Raw genomic sequence first — 17,172 nt, 5'->3', positions numbered from 1 at the left:
TGCGCGGCCGAGGCGCACCGGGTGGGAGGGTCTGGGAAATAACGGTCTTCCCCTCGTGATCACTCGGCGATATCTGGAAAAGTTGATTCGGGCTACCGGAGGATCGTCGGGTTGATGGACGGGGCGATACAGCAGTCAATCCGTGCAATATACCGTATGCCGTGGTGGTATGCTGTTCTCCGCCGCGCTGAGGATGTTGCAGAGTCAAGAGGGAGAGATAGAGATTGTCTGGAGGCAAAAGCCCACGCTGAACTTCGGACAAGCACTGACGTCTTTCGCCAGGCGCCGTGGGACCTTCGGCGTACGAGCCTGACATGCCGATACCAACCGCCCGCCGTGTGTAGCCGCGTTATTACGGTATGGTTACACTCCCGAGTGGCGGAAGCGGGTAAGTCTTCCAAGTCAAACGATTCCCGAAAGGCCGAATGGTCAGCGTCTCACGACCAAAGTACACTGGAGCATACGCGTACTACGAATTTTTTCGAAATATAAACGTTTCTATGTGCGCGTTTCTATCTGATTCCAGCCAAAAAAAAAGAAGACCACAAAACCCCCCTGACTCCCGTTCCCACGCAGATGCACGGAATGTATACAGTTCACCGAAGCCTGATAGTAAAAATGGTACAAAATCGTGGTCGCATGATTTGAAGTAGATTTTACCTAGCTAGTTAGAAAGGAGAACAATCAACCTCTGCGCGAACCTTGTCGAGTCAAGGGCTTGCCTCGAGTCGCCTTGATCTCGCGCGCATCGTCCGTGTTCCGCTTTTGGCGCTTGGTTGGACGGTCTGGGTCGACGTGAAGATGCCCAATCTCGTTCAAAGCCGTCGTATTTCTCCAACGGAGGCAGCGAAGGCCGTTCTCGTTCAGATCCAAATAGGTCTTGGTGCGGGTTGTCACCCGCTTGGTGGGCATCTCTTCCGACTCGGCTCGGTCACGGGATTCGGTCAGATACGCCTGGCGGTTCTGCATGTAATTGACAATGTGCTTTCGCTGGAGATGAAGCTCCTTCAAGAGCTTGAATTCCCGGTTGCCACGTCCATTCAGCCATGCAATGAGCTGCTCGATCGACTCGGGTTCATCGTAGTAACCCCATTCACGGGCGTTCAGCAGATGCGTGGACCCTTCTTCATGCTTCTTGCGCTCGGCAGGGGTTGTTTGGAAGTGCTTGTGGTACACCTTGCGCTGGTCATCGGTCAAGTCGATAAAGCCTGCGCGCTCCATATCATCGGGGCCTTGCACCCAGAGACGGCCGTTGGCGTAGCAAGCCTCAGAAGTTGAACTATCTGGCATGCCTCCGTAGGGCATGGCGTTGCGTTCAAACCACCAGTAACGGTTGCAGAATCGATCAAGACCCAGACATCGCGTTCGGGGACAGTCAGCCTCCCGCAAATCATTGTCCACCGTGTCGATTTCTTCCTGCAGCTTCTCGATCTTGGCCTTCTGATCATCGATCTTCTTGAGGACTTTCTGGTACTGCTTCGAGCCCTTGGGTTGCTTGGCCAGCTGCTCTTTGCGTTCTCGCTCAACTTCCTGTTTCCTTTTGCGTTCCAAAGCACGGTCAACGCCACCACGAAGAGCGCGCGGGCGAGGCGTGTCTTCGTCTTCGGTGTCCATGGGCATCTCGGAATCTCCCTCGAGAGTTAACTTGGAATCGTCCATGCCTTCAAGGTCTGGTACAGGCGTGGGAGATTTCTCATTCTTTTCGGGTTCCGGCTGAAGTGCCTTCCGATCCTGGTGAAGCTGGCGAAGTTCAACGAGTCTGGCGAGGCATGAGATTAGTTTTTAGAAACACAATATGGTCAGTGGTTCATGTCACTTACGCTGCTTTGCGCGCCTTCTGATGCTCAATCTTCACCTTGCGAAATTCGGTCATCTGGTTGCTACATTCTTCCAGATAATTGCGGATGGCCTTGGTTTCCAAGCTGAGCGTAGTGAGAATCTGAAGAGCTTTAACCCGTAAGTTGATGTCGAGAGTGCGATACTGTCCCTGGGCAGTCTTCTGTGTAGGCTTTGCATCCAAGGGTGCAAGGTGCTTGAGAATGTCGTTGCAAGTTTGTTCGTACCGAGGACGGACAGACAGCTGATGCAAAAGACCGATCATCACGAGCTCCCATCCACCGTTGCGGAAATCACGTCGACGAAGGCGATCAATCCACCCGTAGTTGGTGAACATCTCGGCGGCACGGTGGATTTGCGTGTCCTCTTCTTCTTCATTTTTATCGGCCTGTGATTTCAACGACTCGAGTTCCTTTTTGGCCAGGCTGCCCCGGGTCGTCATTCTCCCAGCCGATTCCTCCGGCTCTTCTTCATCTTCGTCCTCCTCGTCCTCAGAATCATCGGATTCTTCGACAGGAAAATCTGGGAGCGTGATCTGAATGGCACCGTTGTCGTTTTCTGAGTTGACCAGCTTCTTCAAAACGGCACAATGGATCTCCACAAAAAGTTCACAATCCATTTCCTCAGAAGAGAATCGCATGGCTTGGAGGAAATCATCGAAGGTAAATGAGTCAATCTGAAATACCTCGCAGTAGACATTGAGAGTATCCCAGGTTTCTAAAAGCAAACCAACCGAGTCGGGCTCCAAGTCATCTGGCAAGAGATTCTCGACTCCATCCTCATCCGACTCGCCCACCATCATGAACTTCAGAGTAGGGCGGTGACTGCCGTCCCGGGGTGGAGGAAGTTCCAAATCTTCCACTGGATAGCGAATTGGTGGAGGCGACGGCGCGGGGGGCACTGACTCGTTCGTGATAACCACCGAAGGTACAGACACCGCAGACGGTCCAGAGGGCATAGAAGGTGGTTGCATTTTTTTGTCGCCGACCACCGGAGGCTTTGATGGGCGGAGGGGGTTGCTTGGGAGTAGGAACGTGGGATTTCCGTTGAGCGATCGCTGGTACTCCTCATATTGTGCTTGGCTGGACCTCGCGAGGTCCTGAGCGGACAGTTTGGCCTTTTGTGCCTTCGTAGCCGGCTTTAGTGCCGGTAATTGCTGAGAAGAGAAGAAGCCAAAATATCCTTCTTGGTCCGCCTTTTTCTGCGCCTTCTTTTCGGCGACCTTGGCGCCATACTGAAGGTGTTTGGGGACCTCGGTGGCGATCTTGTACTCCTCGGCGATGGAGGGCTTGACGAGCCATGGGGCACCGGTCCATGATTCCCGGGTTACATTATTTTTGATGAAACCACGAAGCATCAGCTTGGTGAATGCCTTTCGATCCCGGGTGATGTGGTCGTGGTCAAGCAACGCCTCCTCATTCTGTCGGTCTTGGATCTTTACTAGATACCTGGCATAGGCGGGAGTCTTGATGGTTCCATCAGCATACAACTGTTCGGCGAAGTTTGCTTTGTCTCTGATGATCCCATGTAGTCTGGTGGTGTCCTCCAGTAGAATAAGTACATTTTCGCCGGGATAGAAGTCAGTTCTGAATTCCTAGTTGCAAGGTTAGTATTTTTAATTTCCTTGTGCGTTTACAATCGGTCTTCTTACTTCGAAGATTTCATCCACTGCAAGAACGTTAGTTAGCTTGGATCTCACGCGACTCAACAAAGGGTCAATAGACTTACCTAGATTGTCGACCCTCGATACTGTAGAGAACTGAATTCGGCGCAGAATCGGCTCCTTAAGCGCTTCTGGGAAAGTGTTGTTCACCTCGCGCGACTCCTCCGTCTAGGGCCCGGTAAATTTCAGCTCATTACTCGTCTCCATTATAGTTGCAATGCCATGGGCACGTACCTCGCTTCGCAGTGCCTCGAAAAAATTCAAGCCTGAATGGCCCGTAATCTCACAGATAAACCGACGCTGTTTGTAAAAGTCCATTCGGGAGAGGTACGCCTCGTAGCTGGTGAAGACCTCGCTGGTAGCGGGGATGACCCAGACCTAGAAAGGGACCCGTCAGCCTTTCAGTCCTCCCCTGGGGAACACATTGCATAGATATATACCTCGGCGTTTTCATCTTGGATCACAGGCCGTGGGAGGTAGACGACCGGTTTTCGTTTGAAAAAGACCTAGCCCATCATGTCAGCTGCATGTCCGTCACTGGTAGTCGCTTCTCCGCGTCCGGTGTTACCGCGAAAGATCAAATCGGGATGGGCGATATCGCATACCATGATCTCTTAACGGTGGTGCAGGTACGCGTGTGTCTACTGGAGACGACCGCGACTGAGCTCGTACATGAACTAGCTGGACAACACGCGACAGAGTTAGCAAGCTTGTCGAAGTATAGAAACGGTGCAGACAATGAATTTCAACCGTGCGACAGGCACAACAATGATTCACGACAATTAACGCCGGACTTTGTCGAGATTGGTGTCCAGAACAGTGGCACGGCAAGTTTCGGGGAGGAGGTCGAGGCGACACGGAAGCAGTGGAGAAGGAGATGGAGTAAACTCGCGCAAACTTACAAAGGAACGCGTCGTAGGAACAGGTACAACCCGGGATATTTGGTGGCAGGCGGGGATGGGGACGAAGGTGGGTGAGATGAACGCGCACGTCGCGGAAGGGGAAGAAGCAGGAAGTGTCAAAAGGTAAAAAGCGCAGACGAGCGGTCGATCAACCGCGCTCTCGGCCGCGGGCGGTGATTGGCGGAGAGGAGGAGCAGACGGGAGCCGTCGGTTTCCACTTTTTCCTTTTCGACTTTGCGAACTTCCTGCCCTCCGCCGCTGCTGCCTTTCCCCCTGGCCTGGCCTTCCACCACCGCCCCCAACCACCCGCGTATTTCCCCTCGTTCGAATCGCAGCGATCAGGAGAATTTTCTGGATCTGTTCGTGGAATTTTCATTGCACTCATATCGCGACCGAGTGCGACAATCATATACTTCCATGGAGTGCTTTCTCGAAACCTAGTCTGGATTTCCACAATCGACCACACGGAGACTTAAAATGACTGATCATTTCTCACCGTCATGGCCCAATATCAGCCATCTAAAGAAGGACGATTGAATAACCTCTTTCTTTCTCGAATCGATCGTTTCTCCAATCAACATCCTACTCCGAGGGGATCCACCTCTTGCAGGCAATTTATCTGGCCTCGGACAATGTTCACTAGTAGTTCATTGTCCACCACACAGGCTTTGCTTATCTCAAAATACGCCAGCTTCAAAATCTATTCTGTTTTATAGTATCACGCTGCAAATCCCTTCTTTCCTTTTAAGTAGAGCGCCTCTCAGTATGGTTGATCCAGTGTCTGCGCATATATTTTCAGTCAAAGGACAAGTTCATTCACTATCTGCATTTCTTTCTCTCATTTTTGTCTAGCTGCAAAGACCCAATGCAATTTAAAATGGGATTGTTGACCCTTTTCAAAATACTCTAGGCCTTTCCTACCCTATTCAATATCGTCTTCTTACAAATCTCGACGTTGCCAATCCCAATTCAACATTCGAACAGGCCCGCCTTACGACTCGGGTCGCAATCATCATTAAATACGTCGTAACTGCTTAATTAACGTGCTTCTCAATTATACTTGATAATCTTGGTGCCTTTACGTGTAATCAATGTAGTAAAAGCGGTCGCAACCGCCACGTCGGCTTGCCGACTCTAATATTCCCACCGCCGAAATTCAAGGTCAACTCCAGGAAATAACGCCTTGAATCGTTTAATCTTCGGCTACGTATTAGCTCTTTGTCTTTAATATCTCTCGAAAAAGCGAACGTGTTGTGCACTGTCTCCTTCCAAGGCGCTGGCTATGTAAACTACGAGGCGGACTGTCGGACAACGGACACGAAACAAGCCACAGTGTACATTACAACACTGGCCATTGTATATATCCTTGCAGGAATATTGATAGATGAGCGCCCAGTCATACGATCTCCTTGAAGATCGCCAAGTAATCTACAGGTGTATTGCATGCGAGAGATAATGGAAAGTTGTCGAGGGATAGTCGAATGATATCAGCGTATCCACGAAACTAATGTATCATGATGCGTTTAAAGTGCCAAGCACTGTGCATATGGTAGAGAATGATAATGCATTTTGTGATATATTTATCCCATGGGTGAGGATGCCGCTTTATGATATTTGCAAATTTCAACCTGCTTTCGGAAGGAAACATTCATCAACCATCCGGACTGTTGAGGTGTGAACCACTGTTCCGCGGAAGCTACCAGATGGAAGGCAGCAAATATACATATAGGCATTCATAACAATGCAGTCTGATGTCGCTAATCATTATAGCTTCCCGACCATATATTGGAGGAGTGCTGATTGGCGGCGACATTTCCAAGTCTTAGCAGAACCTATTATTCCCCCCGATTTGTGACACGCAGGGTTCATATTTAGCCCGCATCTCACAGCCGGCATCGTGCATGGAGTCGAGGTGTAGCTAGCCTCTTTTGGTATAGCGCCAAATAGACTCCATGGTTGGGGTGGGCCGGTCCCACGTGGTGTCACAAACAGTGCAAACAGATTACATCATCGTTGAGCCCACAATTTACCGCTGATGGCTGTCTTTGAAAAGACTCATCAACCACGATTACTACTAGTTGTACTATGTAGTAGAAGATATTTCCCGATCCCTTTCAGTTTTTTCTCACAGGTCAGGGTTATCTACCAGTATTGTTGACATTTCTCGTGTGCGGGTCCATTTCCCCGACTGCTAGGATCAGGGCCACGCTAAACAAGTGGGCAAGCACCGAAGCGACAATCAACCTGGGAGAACGAAGATCTTCAACAAGAGAACATGACATGTACCTAATGTCAAATAACACTATTGGATTAACGTGGATATTTAACAGACTTTCTTTTAATTTTCTAGCAGGGAATCTATGCGGTAAAATAAACCACCATAAACCCAATCCAGCTACCAACAACACCCAGCGCACAATAGCTGCTCATGAACATCAAGGGCAAAAATTGCAGGCGCTCGAACCCGAAGATCAGCTGGTGGACTAGTGAACAGTACACAATCAAAGGGATTGCAAAGGTGAGATAAAGCAGAGCAAGTCGGTCGAACACGAAGATACGCGGTCGTTCTGGGACTGGCGCGACCCGGTCGAAAACAAAGAGGAAGAGGATCAGCCAGAATACAGTGTAAACTGTCTTGAGCGGAAATTCAGCGGCTGTGAATAGCAGGGGAAAGAGAGACACATGTCCGGCAACGGCTAGAGGTCGGAATGCGCTAAAGTAACGGCGATCTTTGAGAGCGATCAGACTGAACGGGATGATGATCAACAAGACAGCTTTTTCGTGGACGTGCCAGCCAAACAAGAATGATGCGTATCCGCAGAGCGTGAGTGCGCCGAGAAAGGTATCCCAATCTGGACGAAGCCATAGCTTCATAAGCGGGATCTGTATCATATGAGCCACGAGCCAAAATATTGCAGAAATGGAACACATACCAGTTGAAAGACAAAAGTGAGTATAAACGTCTGTCCACTGGTGATCTCTGGAAGAATCGCAAAAGAGGTATCTCCCACGAGGCCACGGGTGACACTATTGAGGGCGTCTGTATTCACCGATAGTCCCAAGCGTGGTGCGACTATAAACCAGGTCAGCAGGTTGTGACAATGAGCAGCATTAGGTGGCACATACGAGGAATCAAAGCCCGGTCGGTAAACGAGTACATGGCCCAGATATTGGGTGCCCAGTATGCATGGCACAAGCCTCTCGAGAAAGGGAAAAGGCGATCTTTAAGCTGGAATAGCTGACCCCATTGGACGAAAGGCCCGAATGAAACTCCAAAAACACCAATCACGCTCACGCCAAGCTTGAGAATGTTACCAAATCGAGGCCGGAGAACATTTTTCGGGTCGAGGCAATAGGCGCGACCCAAGTAGACGAAATATGCGAGGGCTAGATAGAGATAAATGTGTTTGAAGCACAGTAAAGCGGCAAAAAGAATTCCACTCAGAAGCATTGTTGACTGCTTGCGGGCGAGGACAATCGAGAGAATAAGAACACCGTACATGAATCCATTGTACTGGAAATGAATGTGGTCGATGATGAAGAGGCCGGGGGAGAGGAGGATCGAAAGACTGGCCACATGCGCAGCTTGCTTATTCCACGGGGAAGCCGATTTCACGAATCTATAGTTCTCGAAACAAAAATCGCTTAGTACCATGCTAGCACCCGAGACGACAAGGTATGTCTTACCGACTCAATGCAAACACCAGAATCAACTCGGTCAAGATTACAGTAGCCCGCTGAAAATAGACCGTTTCCCAGGAATCATAATGCAGATTTTTGACAACCAGCATGGCCGGATCCACATGTGTAGCCGCTTGCGACATGAGCCATTCGAAGGCTGCGAAGAACGGGGGGTAATCGAGTGTCCATTCGGAGGTTTTCTGCGCTGCGATTAGACCAAGTCATGAGAATTCAACCTGTCTAAGAACCTACCTCGTAGTACCATTCTTTAACAGGAAGAGAATGGGTGATCGCAAGCCAATTGCGGTGCACCTCGAAGTCCGTCGACTTGCTGTCAACATGGCGACACAGTTAGAACACGCCTGAGGGGCTCACACGGCCGCGACTCACTATGCGGGGAACAGCAGCACCTTGAAAGCTGCTGCGACGATGGCGCACTGCGCCAATAACGGATAGAGCTCAGCCATTGCGCATCTTCTGGGCTCAGGCGATCGCAGGAAAGCGGAGGAGCCAAAAATGAACACGCGCCGATCAAAACCGCAGCTCCTCCGCAGTCACGTGCACGCATGCGGAGAACAAATCAGGAGAGAAGGCCAGGTATCAACCGCAGCTAAACCCTCCGCATGGACTTCTCGGACGTCGGCGTCCGCCACACAATTCTCAACAGTGTCCAGCTGCATCATTTTATCGACGTTTCTCCTTCCGCCGCTGCCATCGCTAAAGAAGTTCGACTCTGCGTTATTGCCGTTGTGGTTGGGTGGATAACCACTCGTGTTGTCTCGAGTCTTTGCGATCTTCCCCGGAAATCCTGCGATTGCGACTCGAATCGCCCAGAAAAAAACCCGAGGAGATAGTTGTGTTTAAATTGTTACCGTTGGAATCTTGAGCAAGTATTTTTACTACTCTCAAAGGGTTTGCTCTGGACGTGCTGCGCGATTGCTCCGTGCTTTGATCGCCCCGCCATTATGAAGACTTTCGCTTCGCTTGCTTTGTTCGCCGCTGGTGCTGTGGCCCAGGTCATCGAGGGCTCTAGCTTCGGATACGACAAGACGTGCGCAATTCGTCCCACCCCCGTATGCTATGCCTCGGCCAACAACTGACATTGATTTGGCAGGATTTCGCCCACGCGAGACTCGATCCCGGGATGGAACATTGGTGGAGAGGGCGCTGACCCTCAGATCGTGAGTCTGCGTGTGCTCCTCATAATGGTCGGACCTGGCGCTAATCCTTATTTCAGATGTCGAACAAGATCATCCTGACTCCCCCTTTCCTGGAAACGTCCGCGGGTCGGCCTGGGCACAAAACCCGTTCGTTGATTCTGTGGTTCCAATATAATTATTTCATAAACTGACTATTATCTATGATACAGAATTACACAATCCGAATGGACGGCAGAGTTCCAATTCCGTGGCAGTGGCCAGGAACGATCGGGAGGTAACCTCCAACTATGGTACACAAAGGATGGACAGGCCCGAGTTGGCACTTCGAGCATCTATACCGTGGGCCAGTTTGATGGTTTCGCTCTTGTCATTGATACGCATGCAGGCAGGGTATGTCTGGCCTTCAAACTATCGAGAAAGAACAAAGCTAAACAATGTTAGGGTGGCAGCATTCGCGGATTCTTGAACGATGGGACAACAGACTACAAGTCCCATCGTAGCGTCGATAGTCTGGCTTTCGGTCACTGCGATTACGCCTACCGTAACCTCGGTCGGCCCTCAGTTGTTAAGCTAAAACACACCAGCTCTATCTTTGAGGTTACGGTAGACGACAAGGTCTGCTTCTCCACGAACAAGGTACGCCCCAGCCCATGGTTTATCGTTTAATACCTCTCTGACTATTTTTAGGTCTCTCTTCCAGCTGGAAACACTTTCGGCATCACGGCCGCTACACCTGAGAACCCTGACTCTTTCGAAGTGTTCAAGTTCGTCCTCGAGTCTGCCGCTGGGCAGGGCCAGACCATTCCCTCCCACCAAGAAAGTGCCCAGCAACAGCAGCAGCCAATTATCAATCAGAACCAAAACCAGAACCCTAACCCGTCCACCGGCAACACTGTGTTGGATAACGGAATCGCCGCTCAATTCGTGGACCTGAGCGGCCGTCTTCAACTTACCAACAAGGCCACCAGCAACATTATCCAAGACCTTAAGGCCCAGGCCTCGAAGAGCGATGCTCGCCAAACAGAACTCCTGCAAAAGCTTGCCTCTAAGGAGCAAGTTGCTGCCCTGGACGCTCGTCTTCAACGCATTGAGCAGCTACTTCAGAATGTTCAGCGCGACCTCGAGGGCAAGGACTATAGCAGCAAGTTTAACCAGCTTCACGATACTCTGCGGTCATCGCATCTTAGTTTGAGCGAGAGCCTGCAGGGAAGCGTTTTGAGCGGTACGTGTCCTTCAATTCTTACTGGAACAACCTGCTATAACCAAAGCACAAATACTAATCTCTCTCATAGCCATCACTGCTTCCACTCCTCGCATGGGATTCTTTATCTTCCTGGTCATTGCCTTCCAGGTCCTCCTCGCTGTCTCTTACATCGTCTACAAGCGTCGTCGCGCGAACATGCCGAAGAAGTTCCTCTAAATGCCCTGTATGATTTCGCAAACCCAACCTTGTGGTAGTAAAACCTGCAAATTCTGTAGCGCTCCATTTCGTTCTCACAATTCGCCTGCTACTTGCATGACTGAAAGGGTGTCTTTATTCTCATGTCTTTTATTAGCTTGATGTATGTTCTCAAGATGCTTTGGCCTGTACGTTGTCTCGGTTTCTTATTTTTTTTTTTCTTTCTTGATGTAGAGCAACGAATGCATGACCGTGCCGTCGGTAGGATCTAATTCAAAAAAAAAGGCAGGTAGGTTACATTAAGATCTTGTGGTAGTGACTTTCCTGACAATCAAAGCTTCGAACACGTTGATCGAGTTTGAACTCGAAGTTCTATTATCATAAAGCAACTGCCAATTCGTATCAAAAAATCTACCAAATCAAGTCTGGTGTCATCTTTACACGAATTTACAATTGCAGTACTGCTCTCCAAAAAGGGTTCACATAGTACCCTAAATACAATCATACCCTACCTCCTCATTACAACATTCTTGAACGTTACCATAACACCTTAACTCAATGCACTCGATGGGATAAAACAATCAAAATTCATGATGGCACCATTGCGCCCCTGCCCTGTCTCTTTAGATGCGCGCTGAAACGGCAAAATAAAACAAATCCCAACAAATCCAATGATCATGATGTTTAATGAAACAAAGAAAGATAAGAGAATAATAATGATAGATATAAAAAACAACACGGAGAAGAAAGAAAAGAAAGGAGATATAGAGTGAAATGAAAAAAATTAAGGAAAAATTATCAGGGTAAATCAATCAGCATCGGTATGCTGGCGCTTCTGAGCCGGCTTCACGGTGCTCGAGGAAGCCTCCGACTCAGCGCGAGACCGCTTCTTTCTCCCTGATTGCTCACTAGTCATGATCGGCTCGCCCAGGGAAATATCAAGAAGAGAAGACGCTGCATCGTACGCATCAGGGCTGGCCGTCTCGGAATTGTACAACTGAAGGAGGCCCTCGAGTCCTTCTTGGGTTTGTGGGTCGATGCGCGGTACTTGCTTCTTGACATGGTTGATGAAGTTCATGGCAAGATCAGGGGATTCGGCCTCAGCTCCTTCACCCTCAAAGCTTTCATGCCAGGTACGATCGGCATCCCAGCGGGGCGATCGGACCGTCACCGTGTCTTTTGGTCGGCGGGGTCGTCGTTGCTGAAGGCGGCCATCGACTACCTTGGTCACCACCAAGTCATCAATAGTGACGTGGTTGGGGCACTGCCAGCCATTGTAGGGGTTAGGGGGCTTGGCCATGGGCGGGTCGAGACAGTCCAGGTGGAAACGACATTCACAGTAATCGCAACGAATGATCGGCCGGGTATCATCAGTAGATGTCCCGCATCTATTGCAGAGAATGACGTGTCCGTTTTCCATCATTTTGGTAAGGTTAGGGTCGTCGTAGAGAGGAGTTTTGTTGGAGTTATTATCCCGCGGGGCTTTGGTTAGCCGTGGCAGGGTCGGGACGGACTTGTAAAAGCCATGGGTCCGCTTCGTTTCCGGTGGGTAGTGTGTGTCGGTGAGTATCTCCTCGGAAACGCCCTCGAAGTACTCCTTGATGCTCTGAGGAGGAGAGAAAGTGATCTTCTTTTTCTTACTGCGAATGGCCCGCGCGATGGTTTCGGTAAAGTGATTTTTCGCCCAGCAAGGCCCGCAGAACCAATCGCCCTCTGGCGGGTCGTTTTCGTCGATTGGGGGGTCCAGACAATCGAAGTGAAAGGAGTTGTCGCATTTGTCACAGCAGAGCAGCTCACCTTCCTCGCCACAAACGTAGCAGAAATCGTCATTATCCATAATAATGCTGTACGACAATGTCAGCTCTCTTATTCTCACTTCACAAGTGAAGGAATTTCGAATATCCACACATACATTTCATTGGGCATCTGGCGAGCTTCAAACTCGGCATCCCAGCCGCCGCTATGGTCCGAATAGTAGGAGTTGGTCTCATCGGAGTCGCCGACGCCAGAGTCTGGCGACACGGAACGGGCAGTATGAAGTCGAAGGAGCTTCTCCTTTCCCTTGGCCTTACCCTTACCCTTGAAGTTGCCCTTCGCCTTCAACCGGTTTTTGAGATTTCGTGTCCGTCGAGAATTAACAGCAGTCGAAGAAGACGTAGACGACATGTTGTCGTCTTCTTTCTCACTTGTATGAGAATATGGGTGTTGGATGGCGTCAGGTGGACCGCGTTGAGGACGGACGTGGCTGGTCTCAGCGACCGTTAAGTCAGACTTGGCTGCTTTAGCTAGCTGGACACGCTTTTCATTCACTCTCTCCTCATGGGTGGGGTCCGCCTCCCATTCACGGCGGCGCCTGTAGGGGTTCTCATCTGCCCGACACGGCTTCGTGGCCCTCTTTAGGGGCGCGGTATTGGTTTTTCCGGCAAGAAAATCATCCTGTGCCTTCTTGCCGCTCGTGTCTCGGTAGATGTCTGCCCGGGAGAAGTTGCCCAAGCTCGAGGCGGGCGACCTAGGCCCAGCGAAGAGACGACGGTTCTCGGAGACATAGGTTTGGTACCAAAGGGTTGCCTCGTCGATGGAATGACGGAGGATGGTCTGTAGAGCCAATTCAAGGATGTGGTCCTTCTTCTCGAGGCCCATATTGTGGAGCAGTAAAAACTTGAACTCGTCTCCCGAGATCCCCGCCCAGTAGTAAACTAGGGCCAAGGCAGCGTTGTCTGCCTTCGCGTTGGCAGTGTGAGTGACGGCCACCTCCATCACCTGCTTCAGCTCCGCCACATCAAATCTGGTGGACACGGGGCAGGGAAGCGAGCGAAGGATAGTGAGATAATCGGATGAGCCGGGGGTGCTGGACATGGTTCCGTCTGTACCAGAAACCGGAGCACCAGGAGAAAGGGGCTGTCGCAAGTTTTTGTTTGAGGAAAGGTGGATATCGGGGATAGTGAGGTTGGTAGGGGGAGCGGAGAGTGTGAGAAGGGGAGAGTTGATCTCATCAACAGGGGTATCAAGAGAAGTAATGGTCGAGTGAGCAGTAGAGTGAACGGAAGAATGAATACCGCTGGCTGGTAATTGATCCGGCGGGTGAATAGAAAGAGACATGGAAGTGAACGCAGGGTGAGGGTCGAGTGCCTCGAGAGTGGGAGTCGCGGAGTTGGTTTCATTCACTACAAGCTCCTCGTTGTCTTTGACTCCGAACCCGTTTGCCACCACCACGTCCTCAGTAGAGGACTTGACATGGTTTAGGATATCGGTCTTCTTGAGTCCGCTCATCTGCTCATATTCATCTGTGCGCAGCATTTTGACGGCAGTGGCTTCCTCCTCCGCGACGGGAGTGAGGGGGGTGCCGGGAGCGCCTTCATCCTCGTCAGACCGCGCTATCTTTGGGATCTTTCGCGGAGGCTTGAGGCCCGCAAGCTTGTACTCTGCAAGCGACGGGTACTCTCCGATGGGCTTCATGGCCTAGGGGGCCACGGCCGGCAGGTCAAGTTGTCGTCTGGATGCGCCCAGGATGGCGCGCGGGTGCAAGGGCAGGCTCTTCACATCCAGACCCGTGGAGCTGCGCGGCGGCCAGGGATACAGGCGCATCGCCAGGAGGTTTTGAACCTACGCGTTTCTGACGCGGATTTTTCTTTTCAAGCTTGCGAGGCTTCGCGGTTCAGCGGCTGGTTGAGAATTAGCCCGACGGCTTGCGGACCGAGTAAAGCAGCCCGTCGCGGTAGGCGGAAGCGCCGTGCTAGGGTTTAGCGCCACACGCGCGGTCCTAACTGAAGACCTTCCTGCCAACCACCAGCACAGCGTCCAGCCCGATGGGGCGCGAAATGATATCCTAGTAGCAGTATTAGCTGCCCATGTCCATTTCTCGTATTTAAAGCAATCCAAACCACATGGCGTCGTAACTTAACGGTGCCTGCTGCCTCTATTAGGCAACCGTCCATTCCCCCGAGATCTCCGTTCACTCACCATACGAGAAGCCGGACGGAAACTCCATGTAATCAAGTCGATGTCCATCTGATTTGAAATACACAGCTTGAAGGGAATGAATGTGAGCTACTGCCTCGTTCTTTTGGTTCTCGAATGCTTTCAAATCACAAACCTCGACGATCCAACAAAAGGCGAAACTCGATGAATCCATGAAACTCAACCAAATGTATCACTGAGGAAGTCCAAACGAGACGAGACCGACGAAAGCGGTTTCAAGCAAAGATGTTCTCGTGTGTGGTAACTTGTGCATCATCACGTCACATCCCCATCGGATTACTTGGCCTGTCCGGAACTAGTACTAGCACCGTAAGAGCCTCTCGTATTCCTCTTCGAACCCATGTCCTTCCTCACCACTGGTATTTACAGTATACTACAGAAAAGGGGAGCCCTTGTAACTATTTTGACGTCTGGTAAAGTACGCACAAAACCTAGAATATTACCGCCGATTATGGCAAGGGAACCAGCACCTGTGAGGCATGTTGCTTCGGCTAGTCGAGATCAAGATTTTCTAGACATCGAGAATTTGCCCTTCAACCGATAAAAGTCTCACCCATATAATTATGCTGGATGCTTTTTCACCCTAATTTGGAAGATAGTTACCATCTGCGATTGCTAGCCTAAGGTACGGATTATCTCTAAATTCCCAAGATGGTGGATCATTACAGGATAATTCAATACACTATTACACCATGATAGGCAGATCATCCAATGCTCAGTGGCAAATAGCCAAGCCAGCAAATGTATTTCGAAGTCAAGAATAAAATCTCGCCATCGCCGGCCTTTCGTCAGGCATGGCTCGGTCGGCTATTCGCTATATTGTCTGCTTTGGATTTGCACGGACACCAGAACACCCAGTGGGACGTTTCGTCATTTGATAAAATTTTTTTATTGACAGTATTGTAGATCGGTTATGGTAGGTGCATAGAAGAGATGCTCGAGTTAATGCATTACTCGTCACCGCCAGTGGCCTTCTTCTTCTTGTTCTTGTTCTTCTTGTTGCCGGTCGAGCGGGCAAGGGGCTGCTCAAGGATCTTGAGGATCTCCTCATCCTCGATCTTCTTATCGCTCTTGATCTGGTCGAAATCAATGGGGTTGGCAGTGGCGAGCTTGGTGACACCGTTCTTGGTAATAGCTGTAAGGACAATTAGCTGGTTTCTTTCACCTCATTCTTGAGATACAATAGAGATTTCTTTGCTTACCGATAGTGGTCAATAGACGAGACACGGGGGTGTTGTCAGCAGAGCCGGCGGGTTCGTACTGGCGCAGAACACCGCCACGGACACACTCGACAACACCGACCTTGGCGGCCTTCTCGTCATCGAGCTGGCGCAAGCTGAAGGGGAAGGTACCGAACTTCTTGACGATCTCGGACAGGGTCTGGCGGGAGCTAGGACGCTTGAGGCCGTAGGTGGTGGTGGTACGGCGGTGCAGGGTAGCACGGTGGTCGAGGTTCTTGACCTTGCCATTGCCCAGGGTGAGGCCGACCTCGACACCCCAGACCTCACCGACCTCGGGGGTACCATCGCCGCGGACACCATCGCCAGGGGACAGGATGATCTTCTTGTTTCCCTCGATCTCGTTGCGGTCGAACAGCCAGCTGGTAGTGTTCTCGACGACGTTGCAGCCGTAAGCCTTAGCGACCTTCTCCAGAAGAGTAGAGATCTGAGCCTGGGTCGGGGCGCGCTGGGCAGCAGCCTTCTTCTTCTCTTCATCGGTACCCTGAGCGAGCAGACCAGGGGGGATCATGAGGCGCAGCAGAAGCTCATTAGCGTAGTGAGTCGCAACGATCAAGTCAGCCTCGGGGCCAGTGACAGGCTCCTTGGGAGCGTCCTTCTTAGCAACAACCAGCATGTCGCAGACAATGGTACCGAAACCATCGATCTGAGCACCCAGCTGGATCTTGACGATCTCACCGGCCTTCAGAGTGGTCTCGGCCTCGGCGGCGTCGGACACCAGAGGGGTGTAGGGAGTCACATAGGAGCTAGGCGAAATGGTGGTAGGGGTGGAGATACCTACATCCCAGGAGTGTGAGAATTTACAAATCTCATTAGGGCTGGAAGGAAGAGGAGAAACAGAAACTCACCCTTCGAGATCTTCTTTCCCTTGTAGACCTTGGCGATCTCCTCGTCGAGGAGCTTGTCACCCTTCTGACAGATCTCGACGATCTTCTCACCCTCAAAGCACAGAGCTGAGGAAAACTGTTAGTGGCCATAACGAGAGGGAGAGAGAGAGAGCAGAGAGAGAGAGAGAGAGAGAGCGAAGGAGCGCAACGTACCACCGACGGCCTCGAGCACCTTGTGCGAAATCTGGGCGGCGGTCTTGTACTTGGTCAAGGTGTCAGGGTTGTTGAGGGTGTAATCTGCGAAAAGTCAGCACAATTAGCTTGAGAAGGGTTCCCACGGCATCGCTCGGCCGGAAGCATGTCCGCGCGAAGCTCGAGTTGCCGGGCATGGATGCCCACAAACGTCAGAGCTTTCGTGGGACACGCTGCAAAGCACTTACCAACCTCGGGAGCTTGAGTCTCCGCCATTGTGAAGTGGTATGGCCTCG

At 51.0% G+C, this 17,172-nt stretch overlaps 7 protein-coding genes across 7 annotated transcripts; 2 read left to right on the top strand and 5 right to left on the bottom strand.

Annotated features, from left to right (window-relative positions):
- Nucleotides 1-684: 684 nt before the first annotated feature.
- Nucleotides 685-4,107, bottom strand: N7532_005079 (uncharacterized protein; the record flags this gene model as incomplete). Its single annotated transcript, XM_056617573.1, has 7 exons — nt 685-1,759; nt 1,821-3,430; nt 3,488-3,504; nt 3,565-3,667; nt 3,734-3,877; nt 3,940-4,005; nt 4,105-4,107. The coding sequence occupies 7 exons, from the start codon at nt 4,105-4,107 to the stop codon at nt 685-687; spliced, it is 3,018 nt and encodes a 1,005-aa protein (XP_056473732.1).
- N7532_005078 (uncharacterized protein) lies at nt 4,027-4,877 on the top strand (the record flags this gene model as incomplete). Its single annotated transcript, XM_056617572.1, has 2 exons — nt 4,027-4,472; nt 4,538-4,877. The coding sequence occupies 2 exons, from the start codon at nt 4,027-4,029 to the stop codon at nt 4,875-4,877; spliced, it is 786 nt and encodes a 261-aa protein (XP_056473731.1).
- A 1,882-nt stretch (nt 4,878-6,759) lies between these two features.
- On the bottom strand, nt 6,760-8,549 carry N7532_005077 (dolichyl-P-Glc:Glc1Man(9)GlcNAc(2)-PP-dolichol alpha-1,3-glucosyltransferase ALG8; the record flags this gene model as incomplete). Its single annotated transcript, XM_056617571.1, has 6 exons — nt 6,760-7,284; nt 7,335-7,474; nt 7,528-8,021; nt 8,089-8,282; nt 8,335-8,413; nt 8,473-8,549. The coding sequence occupies 6 exons, from the start codon at nt 8,547-8,549 to the stop codon at nt 6,760-6,762; spliced, it is 1,509 nt and encodes a 502-aa protein (XP_056473730.1).
- An 87-nt stretch (nt 8,550-8,636) lies between these two features.
- On the bottom strand, nt 8,637-9,046 carry N7532_005076 (uncharacterized protein; the record flags this gene model as incomplete). The annotated part of the gene is made up of 2 exons (XM_056617570.1): nt 8,637-8,890; nt 8,983-9,046. 2 exons carry the CDS (start codon nt 9,044-9,046, stop codon nt 8,637-8,639), a joined length of 318 nt encoding a protein of 105 aa, XP_056473729.1.
- Nucleotide 9,047: 1 nt separating this feature from the next.
- N7532_005075 (uncharacterized protein) lies at nt 9,048-10,662 on the top strand (the record flags this gene model as incomplete). Its single annotated transcript, XM_056617569.1, has 7 exons — nt 9,048-9,133; nt 9,197-9,273; nt 9,320-9,389; nt 9,452-9,632; nt 9,684-9,878; nt 9,930-10,464; nt 10,535-10,662. The coding sequence occupies 7 exons, from the start codon at nt 9,048-9,050 to the stop codon at nt 10,660-10,662; spliced, it is 1,272 nt and encodes a 423-aa protein (XP_056473728.1).
- Nucleotides 10,663-11,449: 787 nt separating this feature from the next.
- Nucleotides 11,450-14,097, bottom strand: N7532_005074 (putative PHD finger domain protein; the record flags this gene model as incomplete). Its single annotated transcript, XM_056617568.1, has 2 exons — nt 11,450-12,485; nt 12,554-14,097. The coding sequence occupies 2 exons, from the start codon at nt 14,095-14,097 to the stop codon at nt 11,450-11,452; spliced, it is 2,580 nt and encodes an 859-aa protein (XP_056473727.1).
- A 1,472-nt stretch (nt 14,098-15,569) lies between these two features.
- N7532_005073 (curved DNA-binding protein (42 kDa protein)) lies at nt 15,570-17,152 on the bottom strand (the record flags this gene model as incomplete). Its single annotated transcript, XM_056617567.1, has 5 exons — nt 15,570-15,754; nt 15,822-16,634; nt 16,706-16,810; nt 16,898-16,981; nt 17,125-17,152. The coding sequence occupies 5 exons, from the start codon at nt 17,150-17,152 to the stop codon at nt 15,570-15,572; spliced, it is 1,215 nt and encodes a 404-aa protein (XP_056473726.1).
- Nucleotides 17,153-17,172: the final 20 nt, after the last annotated feature.

Source organism: Penicillium argentinense, assembly GCF_028826775.1.
Source record: "Penicillium argentinense strain IBT 30761 chromosome Unknown utg000005l_segment0_segment0, whole genome shotgun sequence".
Taxonomy (NCBI): domain Eukaryota; kingdom Fungi; phylum Ascomycota; class Eurotiomycetes; order Eurotiales; family Aspergillaceae; genus Penicillium; species Penicillium argentinense.
The sequence above is the reverse complement of the archived record's forward strand: the minus strand, read 5'-3'. Positions and strand labels throughout refer to the sequence as shown.